The 18,908-nt window shown below is 44.0% G+C and overlaps 2 protein-coding genes across 2 annotated transcripts in view; one reads left to right on the top strand and one right to left on the bottom strand.

Moving 5' to 3' along the window:
- LOC130291050 (ficolin-2-like) overlaps nucleotides 1-3,318 on the bottom strand; it is a 41,976-nt gene extending 38,658 nt beyond the window's left edge. The window contains exon 1 of the mRNA XM_056539402.1: nucleotides 3,218-3,318. The gene's annotated coding sequence lies outside the window, so the exon portion shown is untranslated. The remainder of the gene's footprint in view (nucleotides 1-3,217) is intronic.
- The window catches only part of RALGDS (ral guanine nucleotide dissociation stimulator), a 137,861-nt gene continuing 122,189 nt past the window's right edge, over nucleotides 3,237-18,908 (top strand). The window contains exon 1 of the mRNA XM_056539397.1: nucleotides 3,237-3,790. Within this exon, the coding sequence (XP_056395372.1) occupies nucleotides 3,770-3,790 (21 nt within the window). The 5' untranslated portion in view covers nucleotides 3,237-3,769. The remainder of the gene's footprint in view (nucleotides 3,791-18,908) is intronic.

The raw sequence follows: 18,908 nt of genomic DNA, 5'->3' as shown, positions 1-18,908 counted from the left end.
ATAACTACTATAATACTGCTCCTATATACAAGAATATAACTACTATAATACTGCCCCTATATACATGAATATAACTACTATAATACTGCATCCTATATACAAGGCTATAACTACTATAATACTGCTCCTATATACAAGAATATAACTACTATAATACTGCTCCTATATACAAGAATATAACTACTATAATACTGCATCCTATATACAAGAATATAACTACTATAATACTGCCTCCTATATACAATAATATAACTACTATAATACTGTCCCTATATACAAGAATATAACTACTATAATACTGCTCCTATATACAAGAATATAACTACTATAATACTGCTCCTATATACAAGAATATAACTACTATAATACTGCTCCTATATACAAGAATATAACAACTATAATATTGCTCCTATATACAAGAATATAACTACTATAATACTGCTCCTATATATACAAGAATATAACTACTATAATACTGCTCCTATATACAAGAATATAACTACTATAATACTGTCTCCTATATACAAGAATATAACTACTATAATACTGCCCCCTATATACAAGAATATAACTTCTATAATACTGCCCCCTATGTACAGATAGAAGAAGTTAAATCTCAGGATCTGATTAGTAGATTTAGTATTATACAGATAACAGTTTTTTCTTGGGCTCCATTTGATCTTGGGGGTTGCAGTCGGTAACACATCAGTGATGTGGCTTAGAATACACACATATGGTCGCTCTTAGGTTTCGGAATATTGCTTGTCTGGATCTGGGGCAGGAGGTGGGGTAATCTGAGCCCCTGACAGACGGTCATTGACCCCTGGGGCTGGTGTGTGTGGGTTGTTGCTGCATTTACCTTGTATTTTAGCAGAATACCCGTCCTTTGATTTGCTCTATATCCCTGTACCTGTATATTAATGTTTATTATAATCAGGCTATAAATTAGCAAATACATTGAATTAGTAAAATAATAATAATAATTATTATTATTATTATTCATCCAATAATTACTATTCATCCACTTGTAAAGGTATGGAAGCCCGCACTACTATTACAAGGTATTCTTGTACTGGGTTAGGAGCCGTGTTATAGACCAGTGTTTTCCAACCAGGGTGCCTCCAGCTATTGCAAAACTACAACTCCCAGCATGCCCTTTGCAGTATAGTATGCATTGGTAGAATGCTAGACTCCATAACAGAAAGCCAACAGATCCAGCATGTAAGGCGGTGTTTCCCAAACAGGGTTCCTCCAGCTGTTGCAAAACGACAACTCCCAGCATGCCCGGACAGTCAATGGCTGTCCGGGCATGCTGGGAATTGTAGTTTTGCATCATAGTATGCATTGGTAGAATGCTAGACACCATAACAAAAAGCCAACAGATCCAGCATGTAAGGCAGTGTTTTCCAAACAGGGTGCCTCCAGCTGTTGCAAAAATACAACTCCCAGCATGCCCAGACAGTGAAAGGCTGTCGGGGCATGCTGGGAATTGTAGTTTTGCAGCATAGTATGCATTGGTAGAATGCTAGACACCATAACAGAAAGCCAACAGATCCAGCATGTAAGGCGGTGTTTGACAAACAGGGTTCCTCCAGCTGTTGCAAAACTACTACTCCCAGCATGCCCAGACAGTGAAAGGCTGTCTGGGCATGCTGGGAATTGTAGTTTTGCCGCTTAGTATGCATTGGTAGAATGCTAGAGACCATAACAGAAAGCCAACAGATCCAGCGTGTAAGGCAGTGTTTCCAAGCAAGATACCTCCAGCTGTTGCAAAACTACAACTCCCAGCATGCCCTTTGCAGTATAGTATGCATTGGTAGAATGCTAGACTCCATAACAGAAAGCCAACAGATCCAGCATGTAAGGCGGTGTTTCCCAAACAGGGTTCCTCCAGCTGTTGCAAAACGACAACTCCCAGCATGCCCGGACAGTCAAAGTCTGTCCGGGCATGTTGGGAATTGTAGTTATGCAGCTTAGGATGCATTGGTAGAATGCTAGACACCATAACAGAAAGCCAACAGATCCAGCATGTAAGCAGTGTTTTCCAAACAGGTGCCTCCAGCTGTTGCAAAAATACAACTCCCAGCATGCCCAGACAGTGAAAGGCTGTCGTGGCATGCTGGGAATTGTAGTTTTGCAGCATAGTATGCATTGGTAGAATGCTAGACACCATAACAGAAAGCCAACAGATCCAGCATGTAAGGCAGTGTTTTCCAAACAGGGTGCCTCCAGCTGTTGCAAAACTACAATTCCCAGCATGCACCCTGGGAAACACTGTTACAGATGGACAGGTATATAGCACCCAGCGCCTCGTACCTCATTGGCATCACCATTGGCTAATGAAATAATATGCAGAGATATGTATTACACCATAGAGACAGCTCAAGCGTATCCTTTCCTATCAGTATTACTGTAGGAGAGTCATCAGCTTCTGAATGCAACATGGCTCTCTGGGGACTTAATACCAGGACCCCCCCCCCCCCCTTTACGTGAAGGGAGGGGGTTAATACCATAGATGGCTGGTTTATTGAAGAAGCAGGGGGGGGGGGGGGGAGAGAAGGGACATTTAATACAGGCAATTAAATAGGGCACTCCCTTGTGCCTGCCCTTCCCATACTGTCACACCAGCTGGTATTAAGTGCACAGCTATAAACCATTATTTCCTCATATTTTCCCTTCCGCATCGTCCGGAATGGTAACATTGTTTCCAGGTCCATAAATCGGAATATTTTGTAACAGAAAATCTGCTTCTGTGTCTCTCAGCATTTGCAGTGTGTGGTTGTTGTTCAGTAATTGGTCGCTAGCAATCGCTCTCTCTCTCTCTCTCTTCCCTCCTCCCTTCTTTTTCTTTCGCTCTCTCTCTTCTTCTCTCCTCCCTGCTTCCATGGCCTTTGTAGCTACAGAGCAATGTGTCTCCCTATGACCAGGGAACCCACATTCCTCCTCTGTCCTTGTCTGTCACAAGCAACACCAGGACATCTTAAAGAAGACTCCGTGCCTGCCAGGCACCTCCTTCCCCCTCCTCCTCCTTCTCATCTGCCAGCACCACACTCAAGAAGGAAGCTGCAGGAGACTGACACCCTAATAAGATCACACAGGTCATTCGTCCTCAATAGGAAACATTGATTGCGTGTTACTACCCCCCCCCCCCTTTTCATGGAGACCCCTCCTTAACTCCCTAAGGTGAGACAAGGACAGCAGCCCTCAGACCACTAACCTCTTCTCTTCCAGATAGACTTGGCCGAATCAATGAAGGAAAGAAGCACAATGGATTTCGAGAACAGAATGAAGATGACGAGGAAGACCCTAATGTTTTTCCCGTAAAAATCCTTTTATTATCCATTGGCATATTACATTTAACAACCTGTCCCTTTTTCCAGCGCATCGGTACCGGATACAGGATGCAGACGCCTGTCCCTTTAAATTTCTACATTCTCCTCCACGATTCTTCTTCTTCTCTTTTGCTTTTACCACCATTGGTTGATTGATGATATGGTTCCAAGACTAGGGTCACCGCTGACACCTGCTCCAGTTGGATAGTCCATTCAAGGTGCCCATTTCTGAAGGCCTCCAGTGCTTTAGGATTGATTGACTCTCCAACACAACATGGCTCATTGGTTGACAGGACAGTAATCTGTGCCGCTCTCTGGACCGTGACCTTCCTGGGGTGGGGGGCAACCCACACTGAGGAACCCTCTAACCACCTCAGATCTACCGCACCGTAGAAAGGATTTTATGACCAAGGAGAGAGGATGAAGGACCATATATAATGATGATGCTTGATATTCAGGTAGGATGCATTGCAAACACCTGCTGTAATGTATAGGTTTTAGTTTTTTTTGCATTTTATATTCTGCAATCATCTCATCGTTCTGAAGTGATACCATTGGCTTATAGGAACGTCAGACTCTTGTGGACAGGAAGTTTTCTGCAGTTTGGGAGAAGGAATCTTTATTACTTCCTCTTTTCATATGAATAGGATTCATAGCTGGTATCAGGCAGTGTATTGCAATGTGTCATATATTAGTATAAACAGTGCCTGGTGATGTCATCATTGGGGTGTAATATCTTTACTTTATCCTTAGGCTAGGTTCACACTACGGAATTTCCGCCTGCAATTTCAAAGCAGAATTGCGCTTGCTAAAATGGATAGTGTAGTGAATGGGTTTCCATTCACACTTAGGAATTTGTGAAGCGGAATTTGTGAAGGGAAAATCCGCTTAGAAATTTCCGCCTGAAAAAAGGGGTAGCTCTTTCTTCAGGCGGAAATCCGCGCGGAACACATTGCAGTCTATTGGAGACTGCAGTGTCCGCGCGGTCCATAGCACCGACTGATTCTGCCGGCGCTGGCCGCACTGCCCGGAGATTCCGTAGTCTGAACCTAGCCTTAGGGTCTATTCACATGTCGGAATTTCCACTTGCGGTATTCTGTTTGCGAAATTCGGCCTCAAATTTAAGCCCATAGACTTTCTATGGGATTCCGCACTCCCATTCACACTTCTGAAAGTCCGCTTGCGGACTTTCAGAAGTGTGAATGGGAGAGCGGAATCCCATAAAAAGTCTATGGGCTTTAATTTGAGGCAGAATTCCGCAAACAGAAATTCCGCCGTGTAAATATACCCTTTGGTCATGTTCACATCTCCGTTGCAGAATCTGTTTAAAGGGGTACTCCACTGGAAAACATTTTTTTTTTAAAATCAACTGGGGCCAGAAAGTTAAACGGATTTGTAAATTACTTCTATTGAAAAATCTTAATCCTTCCAGTACTTATTAGCTGCTGTATTCTCCACAGGAAGTTCTTTTCTTTTTGAATTTCCTTTCTGTTTGACCACAGTGCTCTCTGCTGACAACTCTGTCCATTTTAGGAACTGTCCAGAATAGGAACAAATCCCCATAGGAAACCTATTCCGCTCTGGTCAGTTCCTGACATGGACAGAGGTGTCAGCAGAGAGCACTGTGGTCAGACAGAAAGGAAATTCAAAAAGAAAAGAAATTCCTGTGGAGAATATAGCAGCTGAAAAGTACTGGAAGGATTAAGATTTATTAATAGAAGTAATTTGCAAATCTGTTTCACTTTCTGGCACCAGCTAATATAAAAAAAAGTTTTCCTGTGGAGTACCCCTTTAATTAGCAGGACCTGAGTAAACAAAATAATGCTGCAAGCTGTCATTTTTTTTTTTTTTGTCCAGTCTGATCCTGCAAAATAAATAAATGATCCTGCTCACACTATGGGAATTCAGCGTGAATTACGCTGGAAGCACCCTGCCATTGATTTCAATGGGATTCTGCTGCTCTGTGGAACTTCCGACCAGGAATTGGATTCCAGAATCCGCCAGAGCAGCGGCGTCTGTCAATGAGACCGCAGACATAAGCACCAAATCCATGTAATTTCTGCTCCATGCAAGTAGATCACAGATTCTTGAGGGAATTTTGGTGAGCATACCCTTCACACGGGCGGGATCCACTGCAAGTTTCCCCATGGAAGTTAATGCGAGTTTCCCCATGGAAGTCAATGTTCCTCTGCAGAAAACCGTCTGCAGCTTAAACCTGCAGCAGGAAACTCACTATACAACCCCCCGGGTGAACGAACCTTAGAGTCAAGTGGATTGGTCAGGATAAAGCTATGTTCGCTTGACTGAAAATCAGCAATTTTGCTCAAATCCCGTTACGCAAAGCAGAATTCCTGTGTGCTCAAAACACAGAATTCAATGTCCCACTGAATTCAGTGGGGTTCTGCCGGCAATTCTGCTAAATTTAAAGAGTACCTGTCATGATCTTGTTAAATGTTATAATCCTCCCAGGTCACTGCCCCCATCATGATAAACCACCCCCGGCCTTTATTTTTTATTATTTGTTAGTTTTCTACCTTCATACTGTTCTGTATTTTCTGCTCAGTCTTAATCAGATTCACAGACTGGGAAGGGGCGTTCCCCCAGCAGGAGTGACATCATCTGAAGCCATGCAGGGGAGAACTTCCTCCCTCACTCTGCTACACACAGCCTAGAGCAGTTCAGTGTGAGATGAGCTATGATTATCTAGGACTGCATCCCCCCCCCCCCCACACACACACACCTCAGCATTTCCTATGGTGAAAATGTGCTGTGGACAAGTAGGTGACACCTAGTGACAGCTTTTTTTTTTTAATTTTTTTTTAAAGTACATTAGAAAGATTTTTTTATTTACCATAAGGAGTGCAATAGCAATTTTTTTTTTAATGAGAGTGCCTATTTATAGAGCTGTGTAAAAAAATTTGCAGAATCTCTGCAGCAGAATGTTCGTCACAGAAATTCCGCTGTGTATTTACACATTTACACAGCGGAACCCCATTGAACATAATGGCCATTCAATTTCGGTGGAATTGACTCCATGGAATTTTGCACGCAAATTCTGATGTGAAAACATAGCCTGAGTTTGTGTTCATTGTGCAACGGACTATACGGTCATGTTTTCTGGCCCAGAATGGATCCACTAAAGCAGATGTGAACAAGGCCCTAAAGGGGAACTTCATAAAAAACATCTCCCATTTGCAGATTCGGAGATTTGCAGATTGTGGGAGACCATGTTAGTTTTCGCTATCCTGTTGGCTGGCGCTGTCATACACAATTATGGCTGCTGTTGCTAACTGCACTTCCTTTCCCAGGGAGAAGAATAGCGCTCAGCGCTGGACCTTGGAGTTTCCTTTTACATTAGGACTCTTTGTTCCACCACATCTTATATCCACATTTAGTTATCATCTAATATTTAAGGGTACGTTCACACGAGTGGACTCACAGCGTATTTTACGCTGCAGATCCGCCGCTGAAGGACCGCTGCATGGTGGCTTTACAGGTGCCTGCTCGGAGCAGCAATACGCCGCTACGAACAGACACACTGAAGCGATGTGCGAGTCGCCGCGCATGCGCGGTGTACTCGGACACATCGCGGCCGCTCCCCCTGCTCCATGAGCTAGGCAGAGAGCAGCTGCGATGTGCGAGTAGACTGCACATGCTTGCTGCGACTCGCACATAGCAGTGTGTCTGCTTGTAGCGGCGTATTGCCGCTCGTGTGAACGTACCCTAAAGGTGGTTGTCCAGAAGTTATAAAAAAAAAAAAACATGGCTGCCTTCTTCCAAAAACAGTGCCACGCTTGCACACAGGTTGCACATGATATTGCAAGTCAGCCCTATGCACTTTAATAGAGTTGAGCTGCAATACCAGACACAACCTATGGACTGGTGTGGCGCTTTTATTTTATTTAAAAAAAAATATATATATATATATCAAATCTTTGACAAACCTTATCGAACCTAAACAAAAAAAAATCTTCAAAATCGCATTGGTGCTTACAGACTTTAAATGGTCTTAAGGCAGTATTTCCCAACCAATATGCCTCCAGCTGTTGCAGAACTACTACTCCCAGCATGCCCGGACAGCCAAAGGCTGTCCGGGCATGCTGGGAGTTGTAGTTTTGCAACAGCTGGAGGCACGCTGGTTAGAAAACACTGTCTTAAGGCCTTTTTATAGCAGTTATTGCTGTTACTTCTCCAATTATTGGGATAATGTGTCTGACAGCCAGCGCTCTTGTTCGTGTAAATACCGTACTTGATTGTCATAATCCTCCTTCATTGGCGGTATAATCGCGCTTCAGAATATTTCTTGGCCGGTAAACGATGACAATACACTCCAAGCTTCCAAATAGCTACCAGGCAGAGGCCGCCATCTTGGCTGTTAGTTAACTCATATGGGCCTTGTAATATGTTTAAAGGAATAGGCATCAGAAGTGTATAAATGTCGACGTTCTGACCTTAAACACAATCTCTATTGAGGAAATGCATAAATCATGAAATTTGACTTTAAAAAAGGCCTTGGACCGAATACACAAAATAATATTAAATTAAATTACGTGCTGATCAAACTCAAGGTGAAGTGTGAACACAAATTAGATATGGGTACAGATATGTGTGGGGATAGGCAGTGAGTAAGGACCATCAGGAAATGTCCTGTCTCTAAACTCACCCTATCACTCACCCTAGACCTCCCTTCTTGGCAAGTGTTGCATTGCCCTTAGAAGGGCGGCCCCACACAGGAACCTGACCCTAGACTTCCCTTTATATGCCACTAGATTCCCTACGCGTTTCTTCTGCTTATGTCAGCAGAGTCATCAGGGGAAATACTTGGAGATGGTATAGCTTAAAATATCCATAAGGTAAATCAAAACATGAATAAATACATGTTTATGGGAATGAATCCACAACTATTAATTCAGGTCCAATGATTAGTTGCGGATGCACTATTCCACATAGGTGCATCAAGCGCAAATGAAGCAGTCTCTGTTGTCACTGTTCTACAAAAAATAGAATTATAACAAAAACACCGTGATCTCTCCGAATGTCAACCGGTTTCTAAATATGCCCTTGGTGATGGGACATTGCAATATATTTTTCTCACATGCATAAGAAAGTTATGGTTAGACACTAATTTTAATCATTCAAATACCCCCCAAGGTACTCACGATACCCAACATTTCAGGGTCCGGGTACCCGTAGTATAGGGGGACTTGAATATCCGACCAGGCTGACGGTGCCTAAAATAAACAAACAATGTAGGGGCAAACGCATTAATTCCCAGCGCAAACATTAATTCTCCCCATTGCTGTTAACAAGACCAACTATTCAAATTCAGAAGAGTTTTACCTTATGCCTGGTCTGGAGATAGGACACAGTGAGCACTGTGGTGCTCCCGGTGGAGAGATCGCCGCTCTAGTTGTAGTTTTGCAATGTCACTTCATAAATTTGCGCAAATGACAGGAGGTCCCTGGATAGTGCAAAAAAGGTGAAAAGCTCAAGCACTTTCCTACACTATTCCTTGTTGTGTGCTTTCAGGGGGAACGTGGTTTGCAGATGCGGCGGTTCGTGCGCCAAATTTGTGTGTGCATATTTTTTGCACTATCCAGAGGCTTCCTGTCGTTTGCGCAAATTTACGAAGTAATGTGCAATACATGTTGAATTTCACACAGTAACAGTTAGGGTGCATGCACACTACGTTCCTTAAGATACCGGACTGTATACGGCTGGGGAGAGGGGGGCGGAGAGTCGGGGGCGGCCGTATGCGGTCCCGTATCTAATGTATTTCAATGAGCGACCGGAGTGAAACGCTGCCTCCGGTTGGCTCCGTTTTGCCCCGTATACGGTTTCCAGACCGGACCTAAAAACGCTGTTGACTACGTTTGTAGGTCCGGTCGGGAAACCGTATACAGGCCAAAACGGAGCCGACCGGAGGCAGCGTTTCACTCCGGTCACTCATTGAAATACATTAGATACGGGACCACATACGGCAGCGTGCGGTTGCCCCGTCTTCGACTCTCCGCCCCCCTCTCCCCAGCCTTATACGGTCCTGTATCTTAAGAAACATAGTGTGCATGCACCCGTACATACAGTGTTGTATACAGTGTGCCTCCAGCTGTTGCAAAACTACGACTCCTGGCATACCGAGACAGTCTAGACCAGTGCTTTCCAAACTGTCGACCTCCCAGCTGTTGCAAAACTACAACTCCCAGCATGCCCGGACAGCTGTTGGCTGTCTGAGCATGCTGGGAGTTGTAGTTTTGCAACAGCTGGAGACACCCTGGTTGGGAAACACTGGCATATAGGCTTGATTAGACTTCGGCCTTTTCTGTATATGCAGAGTTATAAACAGACATAGCTTGTCTGGAGCCATTGGCCCGGATGATGTCCCCACCGGTGAGCGCTCGTCTTAATCTGCCAGGTTGTAGCTTTACTGGCAGAATGTAAATGAACTGTCTGCGTGGGTCTAATCTTTTTTCGGATCACGCCAGGTTTGGCCGCGCAGACCTGGCTCAGCTCGTGAATAAATTATGGCCAGCTGGTCAGTAAGGCCGGACTGTATGGGGGAAGTCTGACACTGACTGGTGTCCACTAGTGAGCAGTGATTTCCTACTTATGATGACATACCATGCTTGTAGTGACATCATCAGAACTGCTTTCCTGTTTATGGGGATATCATCAAAATGGTTTCTTTGCTTTATAGTGACATCACCAGAGCCACTTTCCTGACAAATAATAATAATAATAATTATTATAATAGTCTTTTAAACTGCTTTACTGTTTATAGTGACATCATCAAACTGCTTTACTGTTTATAGTGACATCATCAAACTGCTTTACTGTTTATAGTGACATCATCAAACTGCTTTACTGTTTATAGTGACATCATTAACTGCTTTCCAACTGATAGTGACATCATCAAACTGCTTTACTATTTATAGTGACATCATCAAACTGCTTTCCGACTGAGAGTGACATCATCCAACTGCTTTCCTGTTTAGAATGACATCATCAAACTGCTTTACTGTTTATAGTGACATCATCAAACTGCTTTCCGACTGAGAGTGACATCATCCAACTGCTTTCCTGTTTAGAATGACATCATCAAACTGCTTTTCTGTTTATAGTGGCATCATCAAACTGCTTTCCGACTAAGAGTGACATCATCAAACTGCTTTTCTGTGTATAATGACATAATCAGACTGCTTTTCAAACTGACTACTTTCCTGTGTATAGTGACATCATCAGACTACTTTCCTGTGTATAGTGACATCATCAGACTACTTTCCTGTGTATAGTGACATCATCAGACTACTTTCCTGTGTATAGTGACATCATCAGACTGCTTTCCTGTGTATAGTGACATCATCAGACTACTTTCCTGTGTATAGTGACATCATCAGACTGCTTTCCTGTGTATAGTGACATCATCAGACTGCTTTCCTGTGTATAGTGACATCATCAGACTACTTTCCTTTGTATAGTGACATCATCAGACTGCTTTCCTGTGTATAGTGACATCATCAGACTACTTTCCTGTGTATAGTGACATCATCAGACTGCTTTCCTGTGTATAGTGACATCATCAGACTGCTTTCCTGTGTATAGTGACTTCATCAGACTACTTTCCTTTGTATAGTGACATCATCAGACTACTTTCCTGTGTATAGTGACATCATCAGACTGCTTTCCGACTGAGAGTGACATTTTCCTGTGTATAGTGTTATCATCCAAAAATACGGAACATGCAGTATTTTTTTCTCCGCTTAACTCCCGTCTTTTCGTGTTGCGCTCCCTTTAGCTGTGATGTGAACAAGGCCTTACAGTGATATTCACAAATCTTCTCCCCTGACTAATAATATAAATTATATTAATAATAAAATTGTTCAAATGGAGGCAGCTTATTTTGCCGCACTTAACTCAAGGAACATGTAGATGAAATTAGACGTTATATATGAAAAAATAATAAACAATTCACACAATAGAAAGGGAGGGGAGGGGGGGGGGGGGAGGGCTCTGCTAATAATAACTTACAACCCAATCACCAAACTGCTTTATTGCCTATAGTGACATCATCAAAACTGTGCCCTGTTCATAATGACATCATTAAAATGGATTTTCTGCCTATAGTGACATCAACACACTGCTTCTTACTATATAATGATATCATCACTATATAATGCTATCAAACTGCTTCCTTGCATATAATGATGTCATCAGACTGCTGTCCTGCTTATAATGATGTCATCAGACTGCTGTCCTGCTTATAATGATGTCATCAGACTGCTGTCCTGGTTATAATGATGACCTCAGACTGCTGTCCTGCTTATAATGATGTCATCAGACTGCTGTCCTGGTTATAATGATGACCTCAGACTGCTGTCCTGCTTATAATGATGTCATCAGACTGCTGTCCTGCTTATAATGATGTCATCAGACTGCTGCCCTGCTTATAATGATGTCCTCAGATTGTTGTCCTGCTTATAATTATGTCCTCAGACTGCTGTCCTGCTTATAATGATGACCTCAGACTGCTGTCCTGCTTATAATGATGTCATCAGACAGTTGTCCTGCTTATAATGATGTCATCAGACTTGTCCTGCTTATAATGATGTCCTCAGACTGCTGTCCTGCTTATAATGATGACCTCAGACTGCTTTCCTGCTTATAATGATGTCATCAGACTGCTGTCCTGCTTATAATGATGTCATCAGACTGCTATCCTGCTTATAATGATGTCATCAGACTGCTGTCCTGGTTATAATGATGTCATCAGACTGCTGTCCTGCTTATAATGATGTCATCAGACTGCTGTCCTGCTTATAATGATGTAATCTCGCTGTTCCCCTTCTTAAATTGAACCTACCCTTCAGCAGGTTGAAAACCATCTTTTCAGTGTCCTTTGTGCCAAATGCAAAACCAGTAGAGGGCAGCAGAGTCCTGGATACACGGAGCCTCTGATCGTATCTCGTAGCAGATGTCAATTAGGAATGAATGGTCGTCTTCCGTTAATTAAGGATGAGCTCAGCTCTTGTAGATGCTGGAGACGGCGTCTTGGGTTGACGTTCTGCTAGTAACAAGCTTAATGGCACCTGGCGGTGTGATAATTGTAGCGTGACTCAGGGGCATTATGAAAAGCATATGTGAGGAATTCCTGAAAAGTACAAATCTAGGACTGGAGCGGCATCCAGGTCTTAAAGGGGTATTCCGGCCAAAGACCTCTTATTCCCTATCCTTTGGATAGGGGATTTGATGTCTGATCGCAGGGGCTGGGACCCCCGCAATCTCCTTGCAGCACCCCCATTTTATGCGGGGCTGCAGCTCCAGTCTCGGAAACCTCTGCTGCAGATTTCAATGTAAACAGAATGACTTGAAATCCTGCGCATCAAATCTGCGCAGAATACTGTACGTGTGAATAGACCCTTAAAGGGGTACTCCTTTGGGAATTTTTTTTTTTTTAATCAACTGGTGCCAGAAATTTATACAGATTTGTAAATTGCTTCTATTTAAAAATCTTAATCTTTCCAGTACTTATCAGCTGCTGTATGCTCCACAGGAAGTTCTTTATTTTTATTTTTATTGCCTTTCTATCTGACCACAGTTCTCTCTGCTGACACATCTGTCCATTTTAGGAACTGTCCAGAGTAGGAGCAAATACCCATAGAAAACCTCTCCTGCTCTGGACAGTTTTTAAAATGGACAGAGGTGTCAGCAGAGAGCACTGTGGTCAGACAAAAAGGAAATTTAAAAAGGAAATACCTTCCTGTGAAACATATAGCAGCTGATAAGTACTGGAAGGATTAAGATTTTTAAATAGAAGTCATTTACAAATCTCTTTAACTTTCTGGCACCAGTTGATTTTAAAAAAAAGAATGTTTTCCACCGGAGTACCCCTTTAAGGAAAAAGACTTCTCATGTATGTATAGAGAATCTCATGCATGTGATTTATTCATTGCTGCATCTCATACACAAGCTATCAATTCACCTCACTGGGAGCTATGGCCATGTTCACAGTTGTATTTCAGTACTGTGTGGAGGAGGCCGTAGGAGGGCAACAACCCAGGACCGCTACCTCCGCCTTTGTGCAAGGAGGAGCAGGAGGAGCACTGCCAGACACCTGCAAAATGACCTCCAGCAGCACACAAATATGCATGTGTCCACTCAAATGGTTATAAACAGACTCCATGAGGGGGGTATGAGGGCCCGACGTCCACAGGTGGGGGTTGTGCTTACAGCCCAACACCGTGCAGGACGTTTGGCATTTGCCAGAGAACACCAAGATTGGCAAATTCACCACTGGTGCCCTGTGCTCTTCACAGATGAAAGCAGGTTCACACTGAGCACATGTGACAGACGTGACAGACTCTGGAGACGCCGTGGAGAACATTCTGCTGCCTGCAACATCCTCCAGCATGACCGGTTTGGTGGTGGGTCAGTAATGGTGTGGGGTGGCATTTCTTTGGGGGGGGGGGACCGCACAGCCCTCCATGTGCTTGCCAGAGGTAGCCTGACTGCCATTAGGTACCGAGATGAGATCCTCAGACTCCTTGTGAGACCATATGCTGGTGTGGTTGGCCCTGGGTTCCTCCTAATACAAGACAATGCTAGACCTCATGTGTCTGGAGTGTGTCAGCAGTTCCTACAAGAGGAAGGCATTGATGCTATGGACTGGCCGCCCGTTCCCCTGAATCCGATTGAGCACATCTGGGACGTCTCGCTCCATCCACCACAGACTGTCCAGGAGTTGGCGGATGCTTTAGTCCAGGTCTGGGAGGACTTCCCTCAGGAGACCATCCTCCACCTCATCAGGAGCATGCCCTGGCGTTGTAGGGAGGTCATACGGGCACGTGGAGGCCACACACACTACTGAGCCTCATTGGGACTTGTATTAAGGACATTACATAAAGTTGGATCAGCCTGTAGTGGGGTTTTCCACTGTGATTTTGAGTGTGACTCCATATCCAGACCTCCAGGGGTTGATGATTTCCATTGATAATTTTTGGTGATTTTGTTGTCAGCGCATTCAACTATGTAAAGAGGAAAGGATTTCATACGATTAGTTCATTCATTCAGATCTAGGATGTGTTTTTTATCTAATATACATTTTTTGAGCAGTGTATATCTACCATGTGTGATACTGTCTACTGAGTTGCTTTATCTAAGCCTATAAAGTGCAATACTGTTTTCCCGGCAAGTCTGTATCTAAGCCTTCCATGTGCGATACCGTTTGATGACCTACTAAATCTAAGCCTATGCTTAGATTTAAATATCTATGATTTAAATAACTGTTTTCTCAGTCGGTGTATCTAAGCCTGAGCTGGTGTATGTCAGCTTATCATCAGTGGTACTGTATTCTGAGATGGTGTATCTAAGCCTATTATGTTTGGTACTGTATGTAAAAGCTGCTGTGTCTAAGCCTATCCTATGTGATACAATCTGCTAAACTGATGTCTAACCCTTTCATGTGCCCCATGTGTATCTAAGCCTGTCATGTGTGATACTGATTGCTAAGCCATGTATCTAAGCATATCAGTGGAGATTCATCAAAACTCGTGCAGAGGTAAAGTAGAGCAGTTGTCCGTAATAACCGATCAGATTGCTTCTTTTATTTTTAAAATGCCCTGAAAAAAAAAAATGTGATTTTATTGGTTGCTATGGGCAACTGCTCCACTTTTCCTCTGCACAGGTTTTGATAAATCTCCCCCTATCATGTGTAATTCTCTCTGGTGAAGCAGTGTTACTTAGCATATTGTTTAGCTGCAATGGAAAAGTTTATGCTAATTTGTCCACTGGGTGGCGCTATAGTCTCTCAAATGTTGAAATTGTGACACCTTGATTGGGAAACATTGCATTTGGGTAATTGTCATGTTAATATATTGCAAAACTACAACTCCCAGCATTCCCGGACAGCCAAAGGCTGTCCGGGCATGCTGGGAGTTGTAGTTTTGCAACAGCTGGAAGCACCCTGGTTGAGAAACACTGCATTAGGGTGATTGTGATCCTAATATATTGCAAAACTACAACTCCCAGCGTCCCTCCAACTGTTGCAAAAAAATAAAAATAAAACACCTGTACTGGCATGCTAGAAGTGGTAGTTTTGCAACAGCTGGAGACACCCTTGTTGGGAAACATTGCACTTGGGTCAAGGTCATGTTAATATGTTGCAAAACTACAACTCCCAGCATCCCTCCAGCTGTTGCAAAAAAAAAACAAAAACTGTCCAAGCATGCTGGAAGTGGTAGTTTTGCAACAGCTGGAGGCACCCTGGTTGGGAAACACTACATTTGGTTATTGTGATCCTAATATATTGCAAAACTACAACTCCCAGCATGCCCGGACTGTCAAGGGTGTTGTAATATAGCAACAGCTGGAGGCACCCTGATTGGGAAACACTGTATTATACTAAAAATATATCTTCAATTTTTTTTTTTTTACAGAAACTGGAATTTGCTGATTATATATTGTTCTGCTTTGTGACAAATTTGTCTCTTAAAAGTTGCGAAAGTTTCCATTTCTAGACTCGTCGAGAAGTTTTTCGGTTGCTAAAATTATACTTTGATAAAATAAGCGTTTGCCGCGCGCCCACTCTTTCCTGCAGGGTAGCTGGTGGGCCGCCGGCAGAATAATCCGGAACATTTCTCCTGACTGACGCTCATATGGATTCTGGGGTACGGACACCCGCTGTATGTGTTCTTATAGCTCCGCTCACATGACTGCGGCAATGCTGAACATGTAGTTCAACAAGATCTGAAGACCTTTGATACAGAGAAGTACTTTCCAATGAGTGTGCCTCCAGCTGTTGCAAAACTACAACACCCAGCATGCCCTGACAGTCAGTATGCTTTGGGCTGTTGGAAAACTACAACTCGTCGCATACTTTGACAGCCAGTGGGCCTCCAGCTAATGAAAAACTACAACTCCCAGTATGCCCAGACATCCTGTTTCCCTTCAGCTGTTGCAAAACTACAACTCCCAGCATGCCCACACAGCAATTATGCCTCCAGCATGTATGGATAGCCAGAATGCCTTTAGCTGTGGCAAAACTACAACTCCCAGCATTCCCAGATAGCCAGTGTGCTTCCAGCTGTTGCAAAGCTACTACTCCCAGCATGCCAGGACAGTCAGTGTGCCTCCAGCTGTTGCAGAACTACATGTCCCAGCATACCCGGATAGCCATTATGCCTTCAGCTGTTGCAAAACTACAACTCCCAGTATTCCCTGACAGTGTGGCTCCAGCTGTTTCAAAACTGCAAATCCCAGCATGCCAAGACAACCAGCGTGCTTCCAGCTTTTGCAAAACTACAACTACCAGCATGCAGGGATAGCCAGTATACCTTCAGCTGTTGCAAAACTACAACTCTCAGCATGCCCGAGTCGCCAGTATGCCTCAAGCTGTTGGAAAACTACAACTCTCAGCATGCCCGGACAGCCTTTGGCTGTCCGGGCACGCTGGGAGTTGTAGTTTTGCAACAGCTGGAGGCACCTTGGTTGGGAAGCACTATTGTCATCAATGAGGTGGGCAGATGGGAAAAAATTTTGATCGCCATGGTAATATTTCTCTAAAAATGCCCTTTGAGTAAGAAAATACATCAAAACTGCACATTATGTGAACTCCCAGCATGCCAGGACAGCCAGTATGCCTCCAAGTGTAACAAAACTACAAGTACCAGCATGCCAGGACATCCAGTATGCCTCCAACTGTAGCAAAACTACAAGTCCCAGCATGCCAGGACAGCCAGTATGCCTCCCACTGTAGCAAAACTACAAGTCCCAGCATTCCAGGACAGCCAGTATGCCTCCCACTGTAGCAAAACTACAAGTCCCAGCATGCCAGGACAGCCAGTATGCCTCCCACTGTAGCAAAACTACAAGTCCCAGCATTCCAGGACAGCCAGTATGCCTCCAACTGTAGTAAAACTACAACCCCAACTATGGGTGCAGGGCCCAATGGGAATAAACCCTATAATAAGAATGCGGTAGCTGATAGACACTAGAAGGGGTGTAAATTAGTAACTTTTTAACTTTCGCTCTTGTTTCAGTGTTTCAGATTACAGAGAGCGAATCCTGCTCATTCCATAGAAACTAGGTCACATGTCATCACCGCTGGACGGCTGCGGGATCCATCAGTCTGATAGAGGGGGCGCATTACTGTGCGGAGGGGGCGGCCATTCTGACAGGGGGAGCTGGAATTATTTGGAAGAACATATTGGGAAATTGCTGAAAAAGGATTATAAAATTCTATGGCGGAAGCTTTCTATTGCAAATGCAGAACACGTTCTCTAGTATTAGGATTATAGGTCAAATTACTTTTCTCTGCCATGGAACACACTTAGTGCAAGAAAACTCATCAAAACTGCGCATAATGTGAACTGACCCCCATAAGTCTAATCAGTTCAACTGGCTGAACTATCACCAGCAGCCTTATTAGATGGCCAACCATAACTGGAAAGCCAGGGTGCCTCCAGCTGTTGCAAAACTACAACTCCCAGCATGCCCAGACAACCTGTGATCCTTTAGCTGTTTCAAACTCCCAGCATGCCCCCAGAGCAATTATGCCTCCCATTGTTGCAAAACTAAAACTCCCAGCATGCCTGGATAGCCGGTAGGCCTCCAGCTGTTGCAAAACTACAACTCCCAGCATGCCCGGATGGCCAGTATGCCTCCTGCTGTTGCAAAGCTCCTACTCTCAGCATGCCCGGATGGCCAGTATGCCTCCTGCTGTTGCAAAGCTGCTACTCCCAGCATGCTCGGATGGGCTGTAAGTCTCCTGCTGTTGCAAAACTACAACTCACAGCATGCCCGGATGGCCAGTATGCCTCCTGCTGTTGCAAAACTACAACTCCCAGCATGCTCGGATGGGCTGTAAGCCTCCTGCTGTTGCAAAGCTACAACTCTCAGCATGCTCGGATGGGCTGTATGCCTCCTGCTGTTGCAAAACTACAACTCCCAGCATGCTTGGATGGGCTGTATGCCTCCTGCTGTTGCAAAACTACAACTCACAGCATGCCCGGATGGCCAGTATGCCTCCTGCTGTTGCAAAGCTACAACTCTCAGCATGCTCGGATGGGCTGTATGCCTCCTGCTGTTACAAAGCTACAACTCTCAGCATGCTCGGATGGGCTGTATGCCTCCTGCTGTTGCAAAACTACAACTCTCAGCCAAAGGCTGTCCGGGCACGCTGGGGGTTGTAGTTTTGCAACAGCTGGAGGCACCCTGGTTAGGAATCACTGCTGTTATCAGGGCAGATGGTTAAAAAAAATTTGAAAGCCATGGTAATATTTTTCTAAAAATGCCCTTTAAGCAAAAAAATGCATCAAAACTGCACATTATGTGAATTGACCCTGACCCACTTATGTGTCTAATCAGTTCACCTGGGTGACCTCCAGCACCAGCAGCCTAATTAGATGACCAGGTGCTGTGATCAGACTCCACCCCCTCTCTCTGCAAAGTCAGATGATCCATGGGAAATGTAGATAGCATTATGAAGTAATTTCAGTGATCATTATGGCTGTCCACGCCCATGCCTGCCACATCTGCAAAAACTGGTAAGCATAAGAAACACTACATTATTTCCTAATAATAGCC

The sequence above is a fragment of the Hyla sarda genome, chromosome 9 (genome assembly GCF_029499605.1).
Source record: "Hyla sarda isolate aHylSar1 chromosome 9, aHylSar1.hap1, whole genome shotgun sequence".
Taxonomy (NCBI): Eukaryota; Metazoa; Chordata; class Amphibia; order Anura; family Hylidae; genus Hyla; species Hyla sarda.
This window is presented reverse-complemented; position numbering and strand designations above follow the sequence as displayed.